At 44.0% G+C, this 19314-nt stretch overlaps 3 protein-coding genes across 9 annotated transcripts in view; 2 read left to right on the top strand and 1 right to left on the bottom strand.

The window, feature by feature from the left end:
* Nucleotides 1-5118, top strand: part of TTBK2 (tau tubulin kinase 2) — a 99833-nt gene extending 94715 nt beyond the window's left edge. For all 4 annotated transcript variants that reach the window (XM_075754375.1, XM_075754374.1, XM_075754376.1 and 1 more), the window contains 2 exons: nucleotides 326-1599; nucleotides 2620-5118. In XM_075754375.1, the coding sequence (XP_075610490.1) occupies nucleotides 326-1599; nucleotides 2620-3088 (1743 nt within the window). In that variant the 3' untranslated portion in view covers nucleotides 3089-5118. The remainder of the gene's footprint in view (nucleotides 1-325; nucleotides 1600-2619) is intronic.
* An 8942-nt stretch (nucleotides 5119-14060) lies between these two features.
* Nucleotides 14061-17652, bottom strand: LOC142601878 (uncharacterized). The gene is made up of 3 exons (XM_075753021.1): nucleotides 17544-17652; nucleotides 15742-17076; nucleotides 14061-14867 (listed from the first exon to the last, which is right to left on the bottom strand). The coding sequence occupies exons 1-3, from the start codon at nucleotides 17650-17652 to the stop codon at nucleotides 14209-14211; spliced, it is 2103 nt and encodes a 700-aa protein (XP_075609136.1). The 3' UTR covers nucleotides 14061-14208.
* CDAN1 (codanin 1) overlaps nucleotides 16612-19314 on the top strand; it is a 34068-nt gene continuing 31365 nt past the window's right edge. For all 4 annotated transcript variants that reach the window (XM_075754389.1, XM_075754387.1, XM_075754390.1 and 1 more), the window contains exon 1: nucleotides 16612-16747. In XM_075754389.1, coding sequence (XP_075610504.1) covers nucleotides 16652-16747 — 96 coding nt within the window. In that variant the 5' untranslated portion in view covers nucleotides 16612-16651. The remainder of the gene's footprint in view (nucleotides 16748-19314) is intronic.

Raw genomic sequence — 19314 nt, forward strand, 5'->3', positions numbered from 1 at the left:
AAACTAATGTAAAATAAATAAAAAACCTACCTATTAGGCTGGATCTCATTTCCAGGAGGGTTACTTGGTTACTGCAACATTTTCCACTGAGATTATGTTTGGTTTTCTCTGTTACACATTTCTGTCTTGGGATGATAGGGTATTTTTTTTTCTGAATTATCTTGATGTAAATTATGAAGTTAGGTATTATTTGAACATTGTGATTCATAGGATTCATTATATAATGTATCTTAAAGACATGGAATCAAAAATGCTATTTAAAGGATATTATCTGTATAACATACACAAGTTTCTCACCTTTTACTTCTCTAATTTTCCAATGCAGGTAACAATACCCAGGCCTTCAGTGGCATCCACGCAGTCTGCTTCGGAGAGCTTTCATTATGGCCACCAGCTAGAGAAAAGAGAACAGGATGCTCAGTCTATGGAACACACCGTGGAACTTTCCTCTCCAAAGGAAAGTTTGCCAGGTTTGGTTGTGACAGAAGACGCGCTTCCAGCTAGTGCCAGCAGACCAGATTTGGTACTTAATATCAGCCAAGAGGTGCTTGATAAGGGAGGAATCGTCAAAGAATGTGTCAGTGTCCTGAACTGTGGCCAGAAGGACCTACCTGAACAACATAGTGGGATACAAGAAGAGAAAGAAATTGAAAATACTCCTGTAGAGGAGGCTGAGGAAGAAAGGCTTCCAGTGGTTTCTGAGGATGCCATTGGAATGCCAAGCAAAGAACAGAATTCTTCTTTGCCAGGAAACTTAAAATCTGCAGAGGAAGAACCTCTAACGAACACTGAAGCTGCTGAAGAATCAAAGCCAAGGCCCGTCTGTTTGGTGCCAAATCAAGATGAGGTTCTGAAGTCAATAGCACCTAAAACATCAGAATTTTCTCCCTCAAGACTTACCAAACCACATGTTAATAGACAGGCAAGCAAAATAGCACCAGTTCAGGAAAATGGTTTTCACTCAAATAAGGAAGAAGTCCATATCCAAGACTTGAAATGCCACCAAGTGGCCCTTACTACGTTTTTGCACCAGGAGGACAAAAAAGAGAAAAATGCTCCCAGAAACGGAGAGTTATTCCACTGCATTTCAGAAAATGAGAATTCTCATCGATCTAAGAAGGATTTAGTTAAACCTCCGTTTGTATTCAGGCAGAGCCGAATCCCAGTTTTAGCACAAGAGATAGACTCAACGTCAGAGTCCTCTTCTCCTGTTTCAGCAAAGGAAAAGCTTCTTCTGAAAAAGGCCCATCAGACAGATTTGGTCAGACTACTTATGGAAAAAAGACAGCTCAAATCTTTCCTTGGTGACCTCTCAAGTGCCTCTGATAAGTCACTGGAGGAAAAAATGGCTGCTGCTCCAGTACCGTTTTCTGAAGATGATGTCTTATCCTCATTTTCTAGATTGACACTGGACTCTCATTTCAGCAAGCAGACAGAAGATAGCTCTTTATCTCCAAGCAGCCCTCAGTCCAGAAAAAGCAAGATTCCAAGGCCGGTGTCCTGGGCAACCACTGATCAAGTCACCAGTTCAAGTTCAGCTCAGTTCTTTCCTCGGCCACCACCAGGAAAACCACCTACTAGACCTGGGGTAGAAGCTAGGTAATGCAGAGAAAATAGAAATAGCTTTTCAGGTTGAAAATGGATTTGAGCTAGACTGCTGTTATTATGCAGTATGTAATCCTGTAGAAGTTCCATCCTTTAACTATTTTTTTTTTAAATGCTGGGCTTCAGTTCTCTGAGAAACCTTACATTGTTGGGGAATGAATGAGGAGAGGCTGTTACACAAGAATCAGCCTGTTTCACCGTTAAACCTTATACATCAATAGATGTGTATTCAATATTTTGAAACCTGTCAATCTATAACTAAATCTTTACACATAAAAAAAAGAAAAAAAGAAAAAAAAGTGGGGTCATTTTTATGGAACTGTTGATTATTCAAAACCCAGAGAAATCAATAGGATCTGTCATATCCAGCCCCTTTGAAAATTGACTTGTACTTATTGTAGACATTTTAAGTATTCGAGTTTGGAGATTCCAACCATCAGTATTGCATTAGCTAGCTATGCTCAGATCATGGCTAAATAAAAAAACAACTAATTAAAGGAGAGCAGAGTGAATTCTAGAAGCCCCCCTTTGCCAATTCTATATACAGACAACCACGATCTAGTTTCTTCAGTGTCTACATTACCAGGATAAGAAGAATTTTGATACAGTAGTGCGAAATCCTCTGAAGGAAGTTGTGGTGTGCTTTGTCATCCCTTAAAATTGCATATAGAAGCGTATTGATGGTGTGCAGGTATGGATGTACCCCTCTGAAACAGAGGCGATAAGCACTGCTCTTCAGTGCACTTCTTCCAGCACCACCAAGAAATTTCAGTTATCCTGTAAACACTTAGGCTGTTTATGTGAGTGAGTTGATGAAAATATAAATACTGTGTTGATTTGAACAACACAGAAGCAAAGCCTAGATCCAAACACCTCTACTTTATAGGAAAGTTCAGCTCCAGATGTCTGCTCTGCAATGTAAGCTCATCCCTAGTTTCTAGAGATATTGTGTTTTTATTTGAACTTTAGGGAATAGATGGGAACAGAAATAATCTTTCTTCGTTTCTTCTTAAGGTTACGCAGATACAGAGTCCTAGGGAGTAGCAGCTCGGACTCAGATCTTATCTCTCGTCTGGCTCAAATCCTACAGAATGGATCTCAAAGACCAAGGAGTTCTACCCAGTGTAAGAGTCCAGGATCTCCACATAGTCCAAAAACACCACCTAAAAGCCCTGTCATCCCCCGACGCAGTCCCAGTGCCTCCCCTAGGAGCTCTTCTTTACCCCGTACTGCCAGTTCTTCTCCGTCCCGGGCTGGGAGACCCCATCATGATCAGAGGAGTTCATCCCCACATCTTGGGAGGAGTAAATCACCTCCTAGCCATTCAGGCTCCTCATCTTCTAGGAGATCCTGCCAACAAGAGCACTGCTGCAACAAACCAAGCAAGAATGGTCTGAAAGGATCTGGCAGTTCCTTCCACCATTCCCCAAACACTAAGACTCCCACAGGAAAGAGCAAATCAACCACTAAGCTTAGCAGATAGGAACTGGGCCTTGACAGGTATAAAACCTCCTCCTAAATCTGATGCATGTTTTGTCTGTGTACTGTGTATTTAAAAAAATAATCAAAAAAAGTATATTAAAAAAAACCAACGGTGTTGAATCTGCGCTTTTTAAAGAAAGTAAGCATCATAAACTATTCATGAGAAAACATACTGTGTAAATAGGTGGCCAGGCATTGCCTAAGAGCAGGCAGCAAGCAGATCCACGAGAGGGAAGTAGAGGCCAGGATAGGAATGACTAGGTAGTCAAAGAGGTGCAATGTATTTAGAGTAAAAAAATATCTCTAAGGTGAGTGTTTTAAAAGGGTATTTATTTCTATGTTTTTAGTTCACCTAGCTAGAAGATTTGGCCTAATTATTTAAGGCCTTACATGCTCAAGGAGTATGTAAGAAAACCTGAAACGGTTATTCCCAAAATGATGTCACAACTTGGGAGATAAGTACTGCTCGAGCATGTCTTTGCAGTTTTAAAAAAAGCACACAATTTAGAAGACAGTGGTATTTCTACCTTCTAAGTCTCTTCCGTTTTGAGCTGCACACATCTCCAAGTTACTCAGTGATCATCTTGTCCCCTATCTACCATGGCACAGATTTTTTACTTAAGGAAGTATCATACACCTTGCCCCTTCTTGACAATGATATTTTAAAAATTAATATTAACATTTGCCAAGATGTTTTTTATAGTTATTTTCTTTAGAAATTTGTTTAGTACTAATTAGGAGCCAAGAAACTAATTCTCAGTTCTATATCATATACTTTAGGAGTCACAGTGGGGTTCTTCAAACCACGTTTGGTAGAATTTCAAAAAGCATTCCTGTCTAGGAAATGAGAGAAAGGAAGAGATGTCTGCACTTCACTGAATGTTTCAGATTTACAATAAATTGCAATGTAAGTTAGAAAATAAGTTAGAAAACAGAAGTACCTTTTTCCCTTTAACTGCAAAAAGAACCCTTGTTATTGCTGCCTTTTGTTTTTCCTTCAGTTATGGATTACTTAAAACACCGATCTTACCATGCAGAGATGGTTACCAACCAAGATTTGCTTTTTTGGTCATTTGTTTTATAAAAAACAGGAAAGATGAAACAGAGATGAGGAGATTGTCTACTTTCTGAACTTGGTAGGTTATAGGTGATAGAAATATACTTAACACCCTTACAAAATCTGAGTAGGAATATTAGTCATCAAAGCAAAATATACAGAAAGCAATCTGAGATATTTTTTATGTTGGATTCTTGTCATTCTTTTGTCCAAATACTTTTTTGACAGCCAAGCTTTGTTGTCTGTCAGAAGAGTCCACAGTGTCTAATTCCTCCAACTTTGTTCGGTAGTTACCTAATAATCTCTTGCGCTCTACACGATCTCCGTAGAGAATGTAATGGTACAGCACCTTTTGGTATATTCAGAAGAGAGTAGTGGGTCAGAATAGTAACACACAAGAACGCAAGCCTGAGAAAAATGCAGCCAGCTCTCCCTAATTATTCCTCTTGTGGGGATGCTGGATGCATAGGAGACATGTCAGTTAGTGATCTGCTTGCTGCAGTCATACGCCTCTTCAGCCAGCATCTGTGCTTTTTTATTTAACCTCTGCCAAATGAATACCTTTGGATTAAAAAGGGAATATTTTGTCTCTGAGCTAACACATTCTAATGCTGCATTAAAGCTGCCCTGGAGCTGCACTGAATTTCACTTGCTTTGTCAGACTATGTTGATGTTCGTTTTCTTTTCTTTTCTTTTCTTTTCTTACTATGAATATGTATATTGTTTCCCATACGTAATGTAGCACAGTGTGGAACCTTAATTTCATTCAGGTTTCAAGCACTACAGATGAATGCAATAGGTAGGATATACCTGCTTTTTCTGAAGAAACTGTACCATTAGAAAGTCCTATTCCTTTGTATTATATTGTATAATAGGTGCTATACTGATAATTGCATGTTCTCATGGTAAATTATATAATATAAATATTTATATATACATATATGTATATGCTTATATAAACTCATTCTTTCTCATTTTTCATTTGTAATTTATGGACCACAAATAATACAGTTCCCTTTGTGTTAGTTCCTGAATACTTTTGACATTACATCTTCTATTTCCCTCAAAAAAAAATTCTGGAATGCACAAATTCTAATAGCCTTTATACCTTGGTACAAGATTGAAGGACTGCTGATTTCTCAACCAGCCAATGTTTTGTCTTGCAGCTTGCTTTTTTTCTTTATAATTTTGTGTGTGCATTTGCATATGGAACAAGAACAGAGACTCAAAAGGATTTTTATTTTTGATTACAAATAGGGCTTGTGGTTACTCATATATTTCATAATGTGAGTTCTTAATTGTTATGAGTACTCGTCATGTAGGAGCAGTGACAGTCAATGAATACCTAACAGATGAATGTGACAACAACAAATTCCATCTTTTCCTTCCTGTTTTCCACATGTTTCCTTACGGTATACCATAAAGAGAATTTGGTCCCATTCTGCTATTTTTGCCCTGAGCACTGCTGGAATTATTTGTTAAGGTGATGTGACAGCCAATGATTATTTTTCCTCCCCTCTCCTTTATTTCTGAAAAGCATTTATTATGGTCTTGTAAGCTTATTCCTACATTAACATGGTCAGTTTTAATAGGTACTAACTTTATGCATCTTTCCCTGAAATGCTGAAGTTGAGGTGTTTATATTTTCTCTCCAGTGTAGCAGGATCCAGAAACAAGTAATTGCTTTACAGGTGAGAAAGAATATAACACCTAAGGATTTTTTAATGCTGTCTTCAAAGTACAGACTTGTCCATTGGTATACATTACTATGTAAAATAAATCAATGCTGTAGAAATTCACTTGTACTTGAACTACTTGCCAATGTAAAAATAGTAAACTATGCCAAAACGGAGAAAGAGATATTAATTGTGATTGATGGCCCAGGCTTCTTTCAGTGCAGAAAAAGGTAAAAGGACTGTATATCCCCAGTTGCTTTTTGCAGTGGAGTCAACAGGATCTAGTGAGAAAATCATGAAGATGTGAATGGAAGAGTGATTGTGGATAACTTACCTTGAACTACCCGCTCTTCTGGAGTTTTTTATTGCTTGATACTCTCCCCCCACAAGTTTACAGAAGTGCTTACTATCGTCTAATGTAGCAATCAGTTAATGTAGTTAGGTAATGGTCAGCTGATCAACTCATACATAAATATTAGCTTAATATTACTAGAGGACCTGTATAATCATCAAGAACTCTGTAAGGTTCGATGTTTGAATATGCAACTGACACTGCATAAAAGCACCAATGTACACGTGTGCGGCCTTTGTGCAGAGCGTGAATGAATGGTTTACAGAGGGTTATCTGCAACAAATTTTCAGGGACAGGGAAGATTTTTCTCCCTTGTACAAAACGGTTACAGTTACTGTGCTTACACAGGGATTTTAGCTGGGAAACAGTATCATTCAAGGAGCTGTTGCTTTGTACTCTGCAAGCCTCCGTTTCTTTGGAGGGCAGTGCAATGGAGCCATGACATGTAGCAGATGCAGATGGTGCACACACATTTCCTCTTTATGGTGTTTCCTGTGTTGTGGCCAGCACTTTGAAGCATTTTTTTAGACATCTTGAGGTATGAAGCCTTTAAACTAAATAGAACTTGAAAAGACTGAACAATTCACACAGACATTTGTGCTACAATATTGCATGGTATAATCAAAGTTGCAACCTCAAAAATCCATATTAATATTAATAAACCTCATTATTAACTACAAATGCCAATTACTGCTTAGGTAAAAGCCTGTTAAAAGTAATAGAAGGTGTGATACCACAGAGCAACACTGGCAAGTTGTATGATGCTAGGCACCCATCTACTACTTGAGCAGGATCGGTAAGCGTAGAAAATTCTATTGCTTGAAAGCAGGAGCAATATGAGGTCTTAACTGCTTCTTATATATGATTATTCAGGAGGCAAACCCCTGAGGAGTGTCACGGGGTATTCATCATCGCCACCAGCTACATCCTGCCTTGGGAAACCTGGGCATATTCCTGCCTTGAAGTGTGCATGTTTGAGATCAAGCTTTCTTGCATACCTCACTGAACAGTCTTGATGTAAAGGGGAGGATCTGGTCCTGTATATTCAAAAATAGCTTGAAATATTTTCATCTGAAAAAGATTTGCAAGAGCTCTATCACTTACAATTTGTAGTATTATGGTATTAACTGTAGCTGAGAAAACACATGATTTTATATATCTCAATACACATTTGTACATAAGTGTATCTATATATACACTCATATAGATACTGTATATTATATAGAAACATATATACATACATACATATGTGTGTATATACATATAGATAGGAACACGCTCAGCTTTTGCCTCCTGTTCACTGGAATTCATTTGCCAGAGTGAGCCGAGGCCTGTTTTGCTTTGATTTGCTCTGATCTTTTCATCTACCATAATTTGGCTATGCCCTAATTCTGATTCTGTGTCTCTTCCATATGACAAGGCCTGATCCTGTAGTCCAACTTGGGCAAAACTCCCGTAAGTCCTTCTTACTGCAGTAATGTTTACGCAATGGTTGACTGTAACGCTTGTAAAAATTTATTTTTTTTTTCCCTTGGATGAGAATGTAGTCAAAGCCAGAGTTACAGTACAGACTCTTTCCTGTAAACAGATCTTTTTTCCATAATGAATTGGGCATTTTTGTTCAACACTAAGAGGCATAAATTCTGGTAAGATGAAAATGATGATTTCAATTTCTTGAAAGGGTCTAATGGCAAACTAGGAATACGTGCCTCCAATTTTTATGTATATATATATATGTTAAATGAGGGAGGAATTTTCTGAAAAGGAATAGGAGAATAAAAGAGAGCTCAAAGTCAAATTGGTTTCTTGTTATAGGCCTATAATATATTGACCTTAATTTGTTCATGTGGGACTGATCCTGCGAGGTGACGAGACCCATGCCTGGCTTGTCAGTTCCAGTGAGCAAGGGGCTGCTTAGGTGTCTTAGGTCACACCGTGATTCCCTATGGCGCGTTCTCTGTGTGCTTTTCCACTACAGGAGTGGTCAGAGAACTGTCAGCTATATAAATAAAAGCCTTGACCATTATTCATGATTTCTTTCTTCAACTGGTAAAAGCTTTGGATGCTCGTTCCTGTGTCTGAAAGCTGTGGAACAGTGCATAATGCTTGTATTCTGCTTCTTTTAGCTAACCAAGTAGGTAGTGAACCGCAGGGTTTTGCTGTTTTGCTTTTGGCTCCAGTGCCATTGCTTGCAATTACTGCAGTTTTCAGTAACCGGTAACGCTGGTAAAAGGAAGCAAGGTTCAGTGTTTTGACCAAATGCAATATATGAGCATAGGTCATACGCTTCTTAGCTAATACATGCACATCGCATAAACACGCACCTCACACAAAAATACCTCAGCTGTCTTCTTGAAGCCAGTCTTCCTTTTCCCTACATGTAACATTTGTAAAAGAGAAACGATATAAAAGTCAGCCCAGATTGTGTAATAATTGTCTGGAATTACCTTAAGATACTGTCAAATGCTGAGAAGTTTTATCACTCATTTTCCTGTGGTTTAAATAATCAGGCTTTTAAATATTTACCTTTGAGTTTTGGTTTGGGTTTGTTGGGGTTTTTTTAACGAAAAATGCATAGGAATGTATTGTTTTGAAGTCTAATGTATTAACTTGACAATTACTCTAGGCATCCAGGTTTGAACATGCAGGCTGATTTTACTCTCCGTTGTAGGTAACACATTCTAGTGGAGGGTGTCCCTGCCCACGGCAGGGGGGTTGGAACTAGATGATCTTTGAGGTCCCTTCCAACCCAGGCCATTCTATGATTCTCTCTTAACAGTAATAGTGACAAACCCAAATGTTAGCATATGTCACTGATGTATTTTGCTTCTGTTTCTCCTCTACATAAAAAGCTTCGCTCCGTGGGAATTCTTGCTATTCTTGTGCAGGTGAAACTTTCATTAAAATCAGTATAGGGTCTTGTTTTGTTGAGGTTGTTTTTCCCCTGTTGAGGGACTGAAGGAATAAACTGACTCTGTAAATATCATGTTTGCAGTTGCTGTATTTTAAATTGGAAAATGCTTAAACTTTTTACTATTATGACATGAAATGCCTTTTGATCTCTACTTTTCTGAGAGAGAAAAATCTGTCTCTGAGCACCAGCTTTGGCTAAGAGTCCAAAGTGATTTGTTCTAAAACAGTAGCACAGGTGGGCTACTCGTATGACATCCTGATCATCCCCAACTGTCTGTGGGAATTCAGCTGGAATTAATTTGAGTTACAGATGTTTGTTTCCTTTTGAGATCACTTGATCTTTGACCTAACTTTTATAGAAAGGACCTATAATAACAGCAGACCAACTTGCTCCAAAGGATACAATATAATTAGTTTGGTCTGCCTGGCTTCAAATCCTTTAAAACACGTATCTGCTGCGTGACTGGCAAGGTCATAAAGGTTTGACACAAGGTGAGGTGGGATTTTTTTTTTTTTCTATTTCACATCTTTTTCCTCTGACTGGAGATCTGGATTGGTTGCCTAGCAGCCTTCTCTGCATCCACTTTCCTTTCCTTGGCTAGAAAGCAAGTTTTGAAATTCTTCCCCAATTTCTAACTTTCTTTCTATAGAGTCAGCCCAGAGACGAGTTGTAGTGCTTGTGCTAACAGATGTCAATTTTTCAAATGCTTTCCTATGAACATCCAAACTAGTAAATTAAGGAAATCACCAGCAATGCCTTCAGACAAGTACTGGCTTTTTGAAGCTGCCAACCAATGTCTGCTAATCTAAAATCTCTGGGCAATACCACAAAGAATGAAATCTGTGTATTAATTAAAAATACAATGTTGTCACCTGTAAGAAATTAAGTACTCAATCGTAAAATCTGCAGCATGATTAATTAGGTGGAAAGTAGTTCCAGGATTGTTTGTTAACATTGAGGAAGACAAATGTCAAGTCCTTCAAATTCTGTCATCGGTAATTGCAGTTCCCTTCCCCTCCTTGGAAATCCTCTAAGCTGTTGTTTTCCTTTTAAGTTTGCTCAGGCACCCCAGAACATAAAGAGTGAATGCCCTTCTAATGGTCATTTGTACATAAAGCTGTAATTATTTATTTTCTCATTTGTACCATATCAAGGCTTTGTACAATGTTTTAAGTTTTGTTTTCAAATTATTTTGTATTTTATTTTTATAAACTGGTTCTAAATAAAATATTCATTCAGCATGCAAAACTTCAGTTCTTGATTGTGTTTGTATAATGATTTAATTATTTATAAAGCTTCAGTTGAATTTTTTCAATATTTTTTACTGTTGCAACCCTGTACTTTAAATGGAGAAAGTGCTTTGACAGTGATTTTTCTTTTTTGTTCCTGTTACAAGAAAGCAAAAACCGAGTCTCTGTTGGTACTACTGCAACGTGAGTCAGATGTTCGTATTGCAAGTCGGAATGATTGGATCAATGGAAGTTTTACTGATTTAGTAGGTTCATCTGTTGTATATTAATAAGAACAGAAAAACTCAACCGGCCTCCTCAGAAACCTCCCTTTCTATTTGCTCTTGCTCTTATCCATACTGTCTGTATTCAGCCAAACAATAAATGCTTGCCACAGCTAGATCAGAGCAATTTTAGTAACAATACGGTAGATTCCAGCCTTGTCATTTTTAAAAGCCCGCTGCTGCTTCCCCCCCCCTTGAAAACTGGAATTTCTTATTTAGCCAGAGACCACTGTAATTGATTTCTTTGGAGATGATCAGCTGTGTGAATGTAGTCACTGAGCTTTTACAGCCTCTTGAGGAGACATGTCTCATACTGTACAATACACTTAAGTGGCAGAGAAATGAATGAACAGAAGTTGTTACTGAATCTGAGCAGTTTGTGCTATGTGGAAATCCGGTGATAAAATACCAGTTGCTCTAGTTTCCTCCAAGATCCTTTCATATCTCTTTCTAGTAAAACTAGGTAAAAGTAGACTATAGCATCATCACAACTGGTATTTGTGGTTTATCTGCCTGCATGTGTTAGTGCTTGTATGCTGTGGAAAATACTGCCTGCTCTTTGCGCAGCAGAACAAGGTTTTCAGGGAAGTCCAGAAGAATTGGAGAAAATTCCCTGGATCTCTTTCTCAGTATTACCCTCTTATGCCTTGTATGCAAGGCAAATTTAAAGCCAGCTCTGCCACTGTTCAAATCATTGGCAGCATTTTCATTAAGCTTCCTGACCAGGTCATTAGCTCTTTTCATTTGTATAAATAGCTCAAATTACTTCACACAACAGGAAACAAATTGGGAATTCATTTACTCTATAACATCCCAAGAAAATTATGTTTCATCTTCTGCTAAGAGCAGCCAGAAATGTAATGGCATGCTTCTGGACGGTGTGTGACAGTGCTCCCAACAGAACCAGCATTTGATCACAGAAAGGGCACATAAAGAAATACCAAGCCAGCTGTATTAATTTGAATTAACTTGCACACTTTGAGACAGGTAGCTCAGTATCTTTTCTTGTTTAAAATATCCCATAAATCTGGATCATACCAGAAATGGAAGAGTGATTTTTGATCTGGCTCCAGTATACATTAGCAGTACAGCTGACTGACAGACTCTGGGAAAGATGCAAGATTGGAACAAAGACACTGTGGCAGATCAGTGTTGAGGTCTGGCAGTTGTCTGACCACCAAAGTGTCTTTTAGCATTGCCTGGCCCGTCGTCTCCACTCATACAAGAGTTCCAGTCTGCCCACTCTGCTCTTAGGGTCTTGCCGCACTTCTCTGCGCTTGGACTGTGGCTTCCTCTCATTTAAACTTGTACTCAAACCTGAGACACACGCGCACACAAGCCACCTCTCCCTAGAAATGCTGTAGCAAGAGAAATTCAAGAATTAACGACTGGAGAAAGAATTGAAACGTTTAAAGAATGTCTGATAGTTAAGAACTGGCTATTGCAACCTGGACAAGCTCAAACCACTGGTCAGGACGACGAGGTAAACTTTAGATCACGTTTTGCTAATCCCTCTGGAATCTCACAGTAGCATTAATTGCCTTTATCCATGAGAACAAGATACAAATGAAAGGTACCTTCTTCAGCAGCAGAAACCCATGCTGTGCTAAAGGAGAAATACAAATGCTTCTACCAGGTTAGTTTGGAAAGCTTTTAACAACATAGACTCGAAAATCAGATTTAGAAGGATTAGTTCCTTCCTGTTTTTAAAACCAGCAATTTATAATTAAGATAGTAATACCTGTCACCCACACCATCATCTTTTGTCAGGTTAATATGAAAACAAGAACCTCCTCCTCTTCGAGGCATTAATCCCAATTAACAACATGCTGTTCATGCATATGTTTTAATTTTGTGAAATATTTGCATTTTACTCCATCACTGAAGGGCAACACTTGCTAACAATGTAACTACCCGGTGTTCACGTTTTATTAGGCAGTAGCTGTTGGGTTTTGAGGCGTATGCGTGCGATCAGTACAACATGATGGTATACAGGCAGAAGGAAACGAAAGTACATTTTCATATGGTATAGTGCTCTGTCAAAGCTGACTCAAAAATAACATAGCTTACCCTATGACTATGTGTTCTTAGAAGAGGGGCAATTGGGTCGCCATTCTCTACGTCATACGTATTTGCTAAATCTTGTGGCAGGAATGGTTGTGCGACGTGACTGAAAAGCTAGAGGCAGCTAGTCATTGCTATAGGCCAAATTTATCTGTAGAACTTCAATATTGGTTAAGAGGAGGACCTTCATGATTCTTCAGGTCATTGGCTAAAGTTGCATGTGAGAGATTTTTTTTCTTGTTTTCCCTCCAGTAGGGACACTGGATGTATGGACACAGCACCTCTGACAATTTTGAATTGTGCAAAGTAGACACACCTTAAACACATCCTAAGAGTAGTGCCAGTGGCAATACTTTCCTCCTATCTAAATATGAAAAGGAGATTTTTCTTTTTCACATTAGGATAAAATGATTTCTTTGTGCTTGTTTCAGAGTTAACACTTAACAGGTTACTTTTTGCTCCAACTCCTCCTTCCCTTTCTTCTTCCTTGGATATATAGTTAAGAGAATGGAAGATTTTGTTCATCTCTCAGCTTGGTGAAAATGAAAGCTTCATAAACTATGCAGGAGCACTTGTTCTGTCTGGAGCGAAGTCAGCCCCTGCCTCCTGCACATCTAACTTCTGTTTCATGTAAAACAATATGGAAACTTTTTTGCTCTCTATATTTAAAATATTGTGGTATTGATTGCAGAAGGCTTGCAAAATCTGGTGAAGATAGAGCCTGCTTATAAACCATATGGGGAAAAATTATTCTATGTCAAAACCAGGCATCACTCATCAATTACTATTTTTTGCTGTATTTCTCTGTTTTAATCATGTGACAAGAAAAAGCCTACCCTGCTAGCGCAGTAAAACAAAATGCCTCTGAGGAGAAGGTGCATTTGATAAGCTGGGAATGAACAACAGCCAGGCGGAGCAATGCTGTATGAATTCTCAGGAGTACATTCATGAATCAACAGCTCAGTCCTAAACCATTCCTAGAATTAAGCAGTTTTGTCAAACTCTTCCTGTGATGCCTTGCCCAGCTCAGACTTAAAAAAACCCCAACCAACAACAACCAAGCAAACACCCCAGACACTGTTAATTATTAGAAGAAGCAAGTACTTAAACATCAGAAGTAGTTTGTTTTTTGTTTAATCAAAAAAACTGAGCAACTTGTGGAAGACAGCTCCTGCTGGTCAGTAACCGTAACGTTACTTTTTTATCCCACTCTCATGCCTTTTATTTTTCAAAAGGTCACATTAAACAAAGGATGATACAGACAAGAGTCTTAGTCAAAATAAATCTAGGGTTTTTTTTTTTTTGTTTGGTTGGTTTTTTTAAGAGAGTAAGAGGATAAAGAGAACAGAAGAAAATTATTAGCCAATTGCAACAGAGTTAACAAACAGGAGACCAGTAATTAGTGTTTAATGCCACCTATAGCGAAATGTTTCCCACTGGGAAAAATGTGGGAGGCGAGTCCATTTTGCTCCTTGGAAGTCACAAGCCGGAGCAGAACATACAACAGCACCTAACACCACAGTCACTTTACATATATTCAAGTTTTTACACATCTGCAAAGCAGAAGTAGTAGCAGCCATTTGGATGTTCTTTCTTAATGGTTCTCAGGGGGGGCCTGGGAAACTCAGAAGGACCTGGTTCTTGTGACATGGAGCTGGAGCTGCAGCTGCTGCTTCTGCTGCTGCTTCCAGCCACCTGTGCTCTACCTCTGTCCTCAGCAGGGGAGACCTGGGGGGAACCCGGGCTCAGGTATCCAGCTGTGGTCTGAGTAGAGGCAGTGGCATACGTGGTTGGGCCAGTGTTGTTTTTCACATAGACGTTTTTGATAGCAACAAGCGTATGTGCCATGATGCTGAGGCTGTTACTCAGATCTTGCATGCCTTGCTGCAGCAGCCGAAGATTGTGGTTGACACTGTCAAAGCCAGACTGGATCACCTGCAGCTGGGTCTGCTGAATCTGTACTAGGTCCTCTTCAGTTATTTCATTTTGGTCTGCCTGGGACCTGCCTTTTGTTTTGGCTTTTACTTTCCCAGAGGAACCACCGCCTGATGTCCCCAGAAAAGGTAGTTGCTCCTGGCTAGGTGGAACTACTGCCATGTCCTCAGAGCTTTCTTCTGGCTCTACCACCTTCACTACTATTTCTTCTTTGAGGTTCATCTTCTCAAGACTGGATTGATGAGATGGGCCAGGATTGTCATTAAACCCTAGAGGAGATGGGGGGAGAGGAAAAGCAAAGGAGAGTCAGTGAGAAACTTCATTACCTCAGTGGTCTCATCCACTAAGCACTAACAATAGTCCTTGAACCAAGACTCTACAACTCATACTGCATTACCTTTGATGCTTTTAAAACACATATTTCCTTGGGAGGTGGGAAGAAAACCATGAAGACGCATTCACCAGCTAAACATATACTTGCATACCACAGACCCCTTACCAGCCCCACCACAGAAACTGAGTTTTAGGTTCCAGGAGACCAGTTCACCGCGAGCTCATTTCATGTCTACCGTGCACGTGGTACCCAGTAACAGCATTGCTGAAACACTGCGATCGTGAGAAATCCCTTGGTACTGAGGGCGATCGTTTTAGCACACTAATGCAATGTCTCTCCGGTACGTACAAAGGTACGGACTCGCAGCACTCTGTATTGCCTAGAACTGCATGCTGGCACAGCTTTTTGCATGTGCAAGGATAAGTACTACAAATGTGAACATAGGCAGCTGGGTCTACCGCCTCATAGACAGGCACTTACTACGAGATAGGGTTTATTTACTCTTAGGTGCTGTTTCGATCCACTTTTGTGACCTAGGGCAGGAAATCTCCCTGTTCTGTCTGTGTGCATGTACATTTTGCATTTCTGAGGAGAGAAGGTAGTTATCCGAACCAGACATTTTCAAGCGAGGCTGGTACCCGCAGCCCCCTGCGCGCACACAGCGGCCGGGGAGCCTGCTGCGGCAGCGGGTCTGCGCCGTTCCTCCCCCGGGAGACCGAGGAAGCGGCCGCCGGGGCGGCCGCGGCGCGGGGGGGGGAGGCCGGGCGGAGGGTCCGGGTCGGCGCTGCGGGGGTCGGTCCGGCACTCACCCATCTCCCCCACGACGGCGCCGGGCAGCTCCAGCGTGTCGATGCCGCCCACGATAGGCACGGCCTCGGCGGGCAGCAGGGAGCCGTAGGCGCGGTGGTGGTGGAGGTGGTGGCGGCGGCCGGGCGGCGCGGCGGCGGGCGGCATCTCCTCGGGGGCCAGGAGGAGGCCGAGGGGGGCGGCGGGGCCCGGCGGCCCGCAGCCCTGCGAGAGGCGGCAGAGCTTGCTGCGGTCGCGGCGCTTCAGGTCCCGCCAGCGCTTCTTCAGGTCCTCCACGTCGCGGGGGCAGGCGGCCACCGGGTTCACCTTGTGCCGGATCAGCTCCCACACCTTCCGCTTCTGGCCCGGGGAGGCGCGGCCCGGCCCCGCCGCGAACAGCAGCTGCTCGTGCTTCAGCACCTGCTCGATCAGCACCTCCGTCTCCGCCTCGTTGAAATTCGCCTTGCGCCGCTTCGGCGAGTCCTCGGCCATCCTCCGCCACTGGGGGGGCCGGGGCGGCCTCCGCCCGGCGCCGGCGGGCGAGCGGGCCGGCGGGCGGGCGCGGAGCCGCGGGGGTCGCCGCTGCCCCTTCCCCCGCCCCAGCCCGCGGGTGCCGCCGCCGCTAGGCCGGGCCCCGAGCTCTGCTGGGGAAGCAAATACCGCGCATGAGAGGAAAAGACGCGCACGGGCCGGCGCAGGCGCCCCGTGCCCCGCGTGTTGACATGGGGAGGGGGCCCGGCCCCGGGCCCGGCCCGCGCCGGCCCCGCCCCCGCCCGCCTTCCCGGCGGGAATCCCCGGCGCCGCCCCGCCCCCCGCGGGGGGAGGACACGGACCCGCCCGGCCACGCGTGGCGCGCTCGCCCGCAGCCGGCGCTGGCCCGCCCCCGCCGCGGGTTGTGCGCGTGCTCGGCGGCGGCGGCAGCAGCAGCCGGGAATGGCGGCTGTTTTGGAGCTGCTGCTGCAGGAGGAGGTGGCGGTCAGCGCCGTGGTGCGGTGGCTCCGGCACGGCCCCGGCCACCGCCCAGCTGAGGTAACGCGCGGCGGGTCGCCCGCTCGCCCTCCCTCCCGCAGCCCCCTGGCTCTGGCGGGGCCGAGCCTGCCACCGCGCCACCCCCCCAGCTCCCTCCGCCGCCGCGGGCCGGGGCCGTGCGGGAAAGTTTGTCCGCCTCGGCGCTGGGGACGCCCGCTCCGCGCCGCTGTGAGGGGCAAAGCCCGCCTGGATCAAACCCGGGCCCCGGTCAGGGGCCTGTCTGCGGCCGGGAGCTGGGGCCGAGCTCCGTCTAACAGCCGGCGGGACCGCCCCCGCCGTGGGCGGGCTCTGAGCAGAGCGGCGGGAAGGCGAGGCCCTGCCACCGGGAGCTGCCCGGCGGTGTGAAAGCCGTTAAAATCCGCAGGGCTGAGCCCGCCGGGAGCTCAGCGCCGCCTGGGCCGGGCGGCCGCGGCCTCCGGCGGGCGGTTGCGCCGTGCCGCTCCGAGGCTGAGGCGGCCGCGGGGCGGGAGCGGCGGCGGCGGGGGGGAGTGTCCCTGCGGCCGCTGGCGCGGGAAGCGCGGCGCGAAGGCGGTGCCTCGATCCGCTGGCCGCCGTGTGCCCGCGGAGGGAGGGCACGGCAGGGCAGCTGGTGTCCTGAGGAAGCGCGGTGACGCGAGGGGGTGACGCTTCCCGCGTCTTTAGCGGGGAAAGTAACGGTGAGAGATGGACGAAGCTGTCACCAGCCCCGTGCGGGCAGTTGGCGCGGTCCGTCTGCAGCGCGGTGCGGAGCCCGAGGCCCGGCGCAGCCCTGAGGGCTTGGTGCGCGCCCCTGTGCACGCGCCAGCGCGGCTCCCGCCTGGTCGCTCGTCCCGCCTGTGCCTTGAGGAGGATCTTCCAGGGCTGGGAACGGGTTCTCGCAGGGTTTGAGTAGGCGGAGTTTTGTAGTGGGATATTTCACTGGTCATGTAGAGAAACAATTTGTATTTAAAGCTTTTTCTGCCTGAGCCCCTCAGAGCCCGTTACCCAGTGTTAATTAAAACCAGAATTCACTGCTGTCACCCACGTGAATTAGTCAAGTATCGCTGTCATCCTAAACTTGTGCAGGGAAAAAGGGACCAGCATTTTACATTGTCCGATACTTCCAAAACTGTGACTTGCAGAAGCAGACCTGTGGAGGTTGTGAAGTTTGAAACGCTGGCTGCGTTTCAACCCAGCGCTGCATGGGTGAGGGGTGCGGGGGCTCTGTTTACTAGCCAAAAAGTTTGCCCTTGCAAGGGAATTGCTAACTGCCTTTCTCTGCTGGGAGCAGCCCAGTTGCTTCAGCATGGGAAAGCAAGCGGGAGGCTTGCAGCTGGCAGCTGTTGACAGGTTGCTGTTGTCTGGCCGTGGAGGAACCAAACCTCAGTTAACTTTCACAGAGAAAGGCCAGTGAAAGCAGGTTGTGCTCTGAAAAGTTGGAGAAACTGCCAGACCTTGTGCATAACACAGACTGTAATCTTGTCTTTGTGCCTCTACGCTAAACCCAGGGGGCACCTGAGGAAATGGTAGGCTGCATCTTGCTCTAGCTTTCATGGCAGTTTCAGACTGGAGCTGGTAAGAAGTTGGGTCTTTTGACACCTCATGGGGTTTGTGTCCTGAGCTGTGTTTTTTCACTGAGTGTTAGCGTGCTGAAGCAGTGAGCCTTGGTTGCTTGGCATGTTATCCACACTGTGTTGGAGTCTCAGGCTTCTCCAGGAAGCTGAATTAGTTTCACGCTTTGAAATATGTATTTCAGCATCGCCATTGAGGATTGTAGGAGTCTAGTCATGGCCATGCTTTCACTGCCTCCTTTCATACAAAAAAGTCCTTCAGAAATAGCATTTGCTCTCTTGACTTTTTGTCTAGTGGAGGTGGGAATATAAGTGAACAGGAATATGTGTGCAATGATTTCAGTATTAGTAAGGAATGAGTTGTTGCCTGTGAGAGCTTCTGCTGTTGTTGTTGCAAATGTTGCTGAATCCCATTGAGTGGTAACAGAAACCTGGTGCAGCGTTAGGATCAAAAGAAATTTTACCCAGTGTACAAAGCTTTGAACTATGCATGTAACACAAAGTCTTTTTCTCTAGGTTTACACTTGTCAGATCACTACCACCTGTTGAGATTTTAACTGTGTTGAGTCTGGGGGCGGGGGTGGGGGGTATTGTTTGTTTAGGTTTCTTAATTATCAACTTCATGTACCTTAAAGTTGCACAGTCTCTGTTTAGACCTCTGTGAGGTCTCAAGGGAGCAAAATTATTCAATTGAAATGGAAGAGCAGCTTTGGTCTTGTATTTGGCGCTACAGGACTCAAAGTGCTTGAACAGTTGTGTTACAGCACCCCTCGGTGGTAGCAGGTGGTGTTCAGAGACGAAAAGGGGACAGAGGAGTGGCAGATTTTAGATCTCCTTGAAATGTTGGACTTAAGGGTGCCAGTTGCTCCGCGTTCTCCCTGGCCATAGCTTCACTAAGTATTACTGATGTTTCCATGGAACAGTTTCACTGTTTCGCAGTCGGAGATCAAAGTGAATGACTCCATCTGAAAACTTCTGCCAAAATGACTTGTGCGGAGGCTGAGTTTCAGATCTATGACCGGTGCTAAGGTCGCTTGA

The sequence above is a fragment of the Balearica regulorum genome, chromosome 5 (assembly GCF_011004875.1).
Source record: "Balearica regulorum gibbericeps isolate bBalReg1 chromosome 5, bBalReg1.pri, whole genome shotgun sequence".
NCBI lineage: Eukaryota > Metazoa > Chordata > Aves > Gruiformes > Gruidae > Balearica > Balearica regulorum.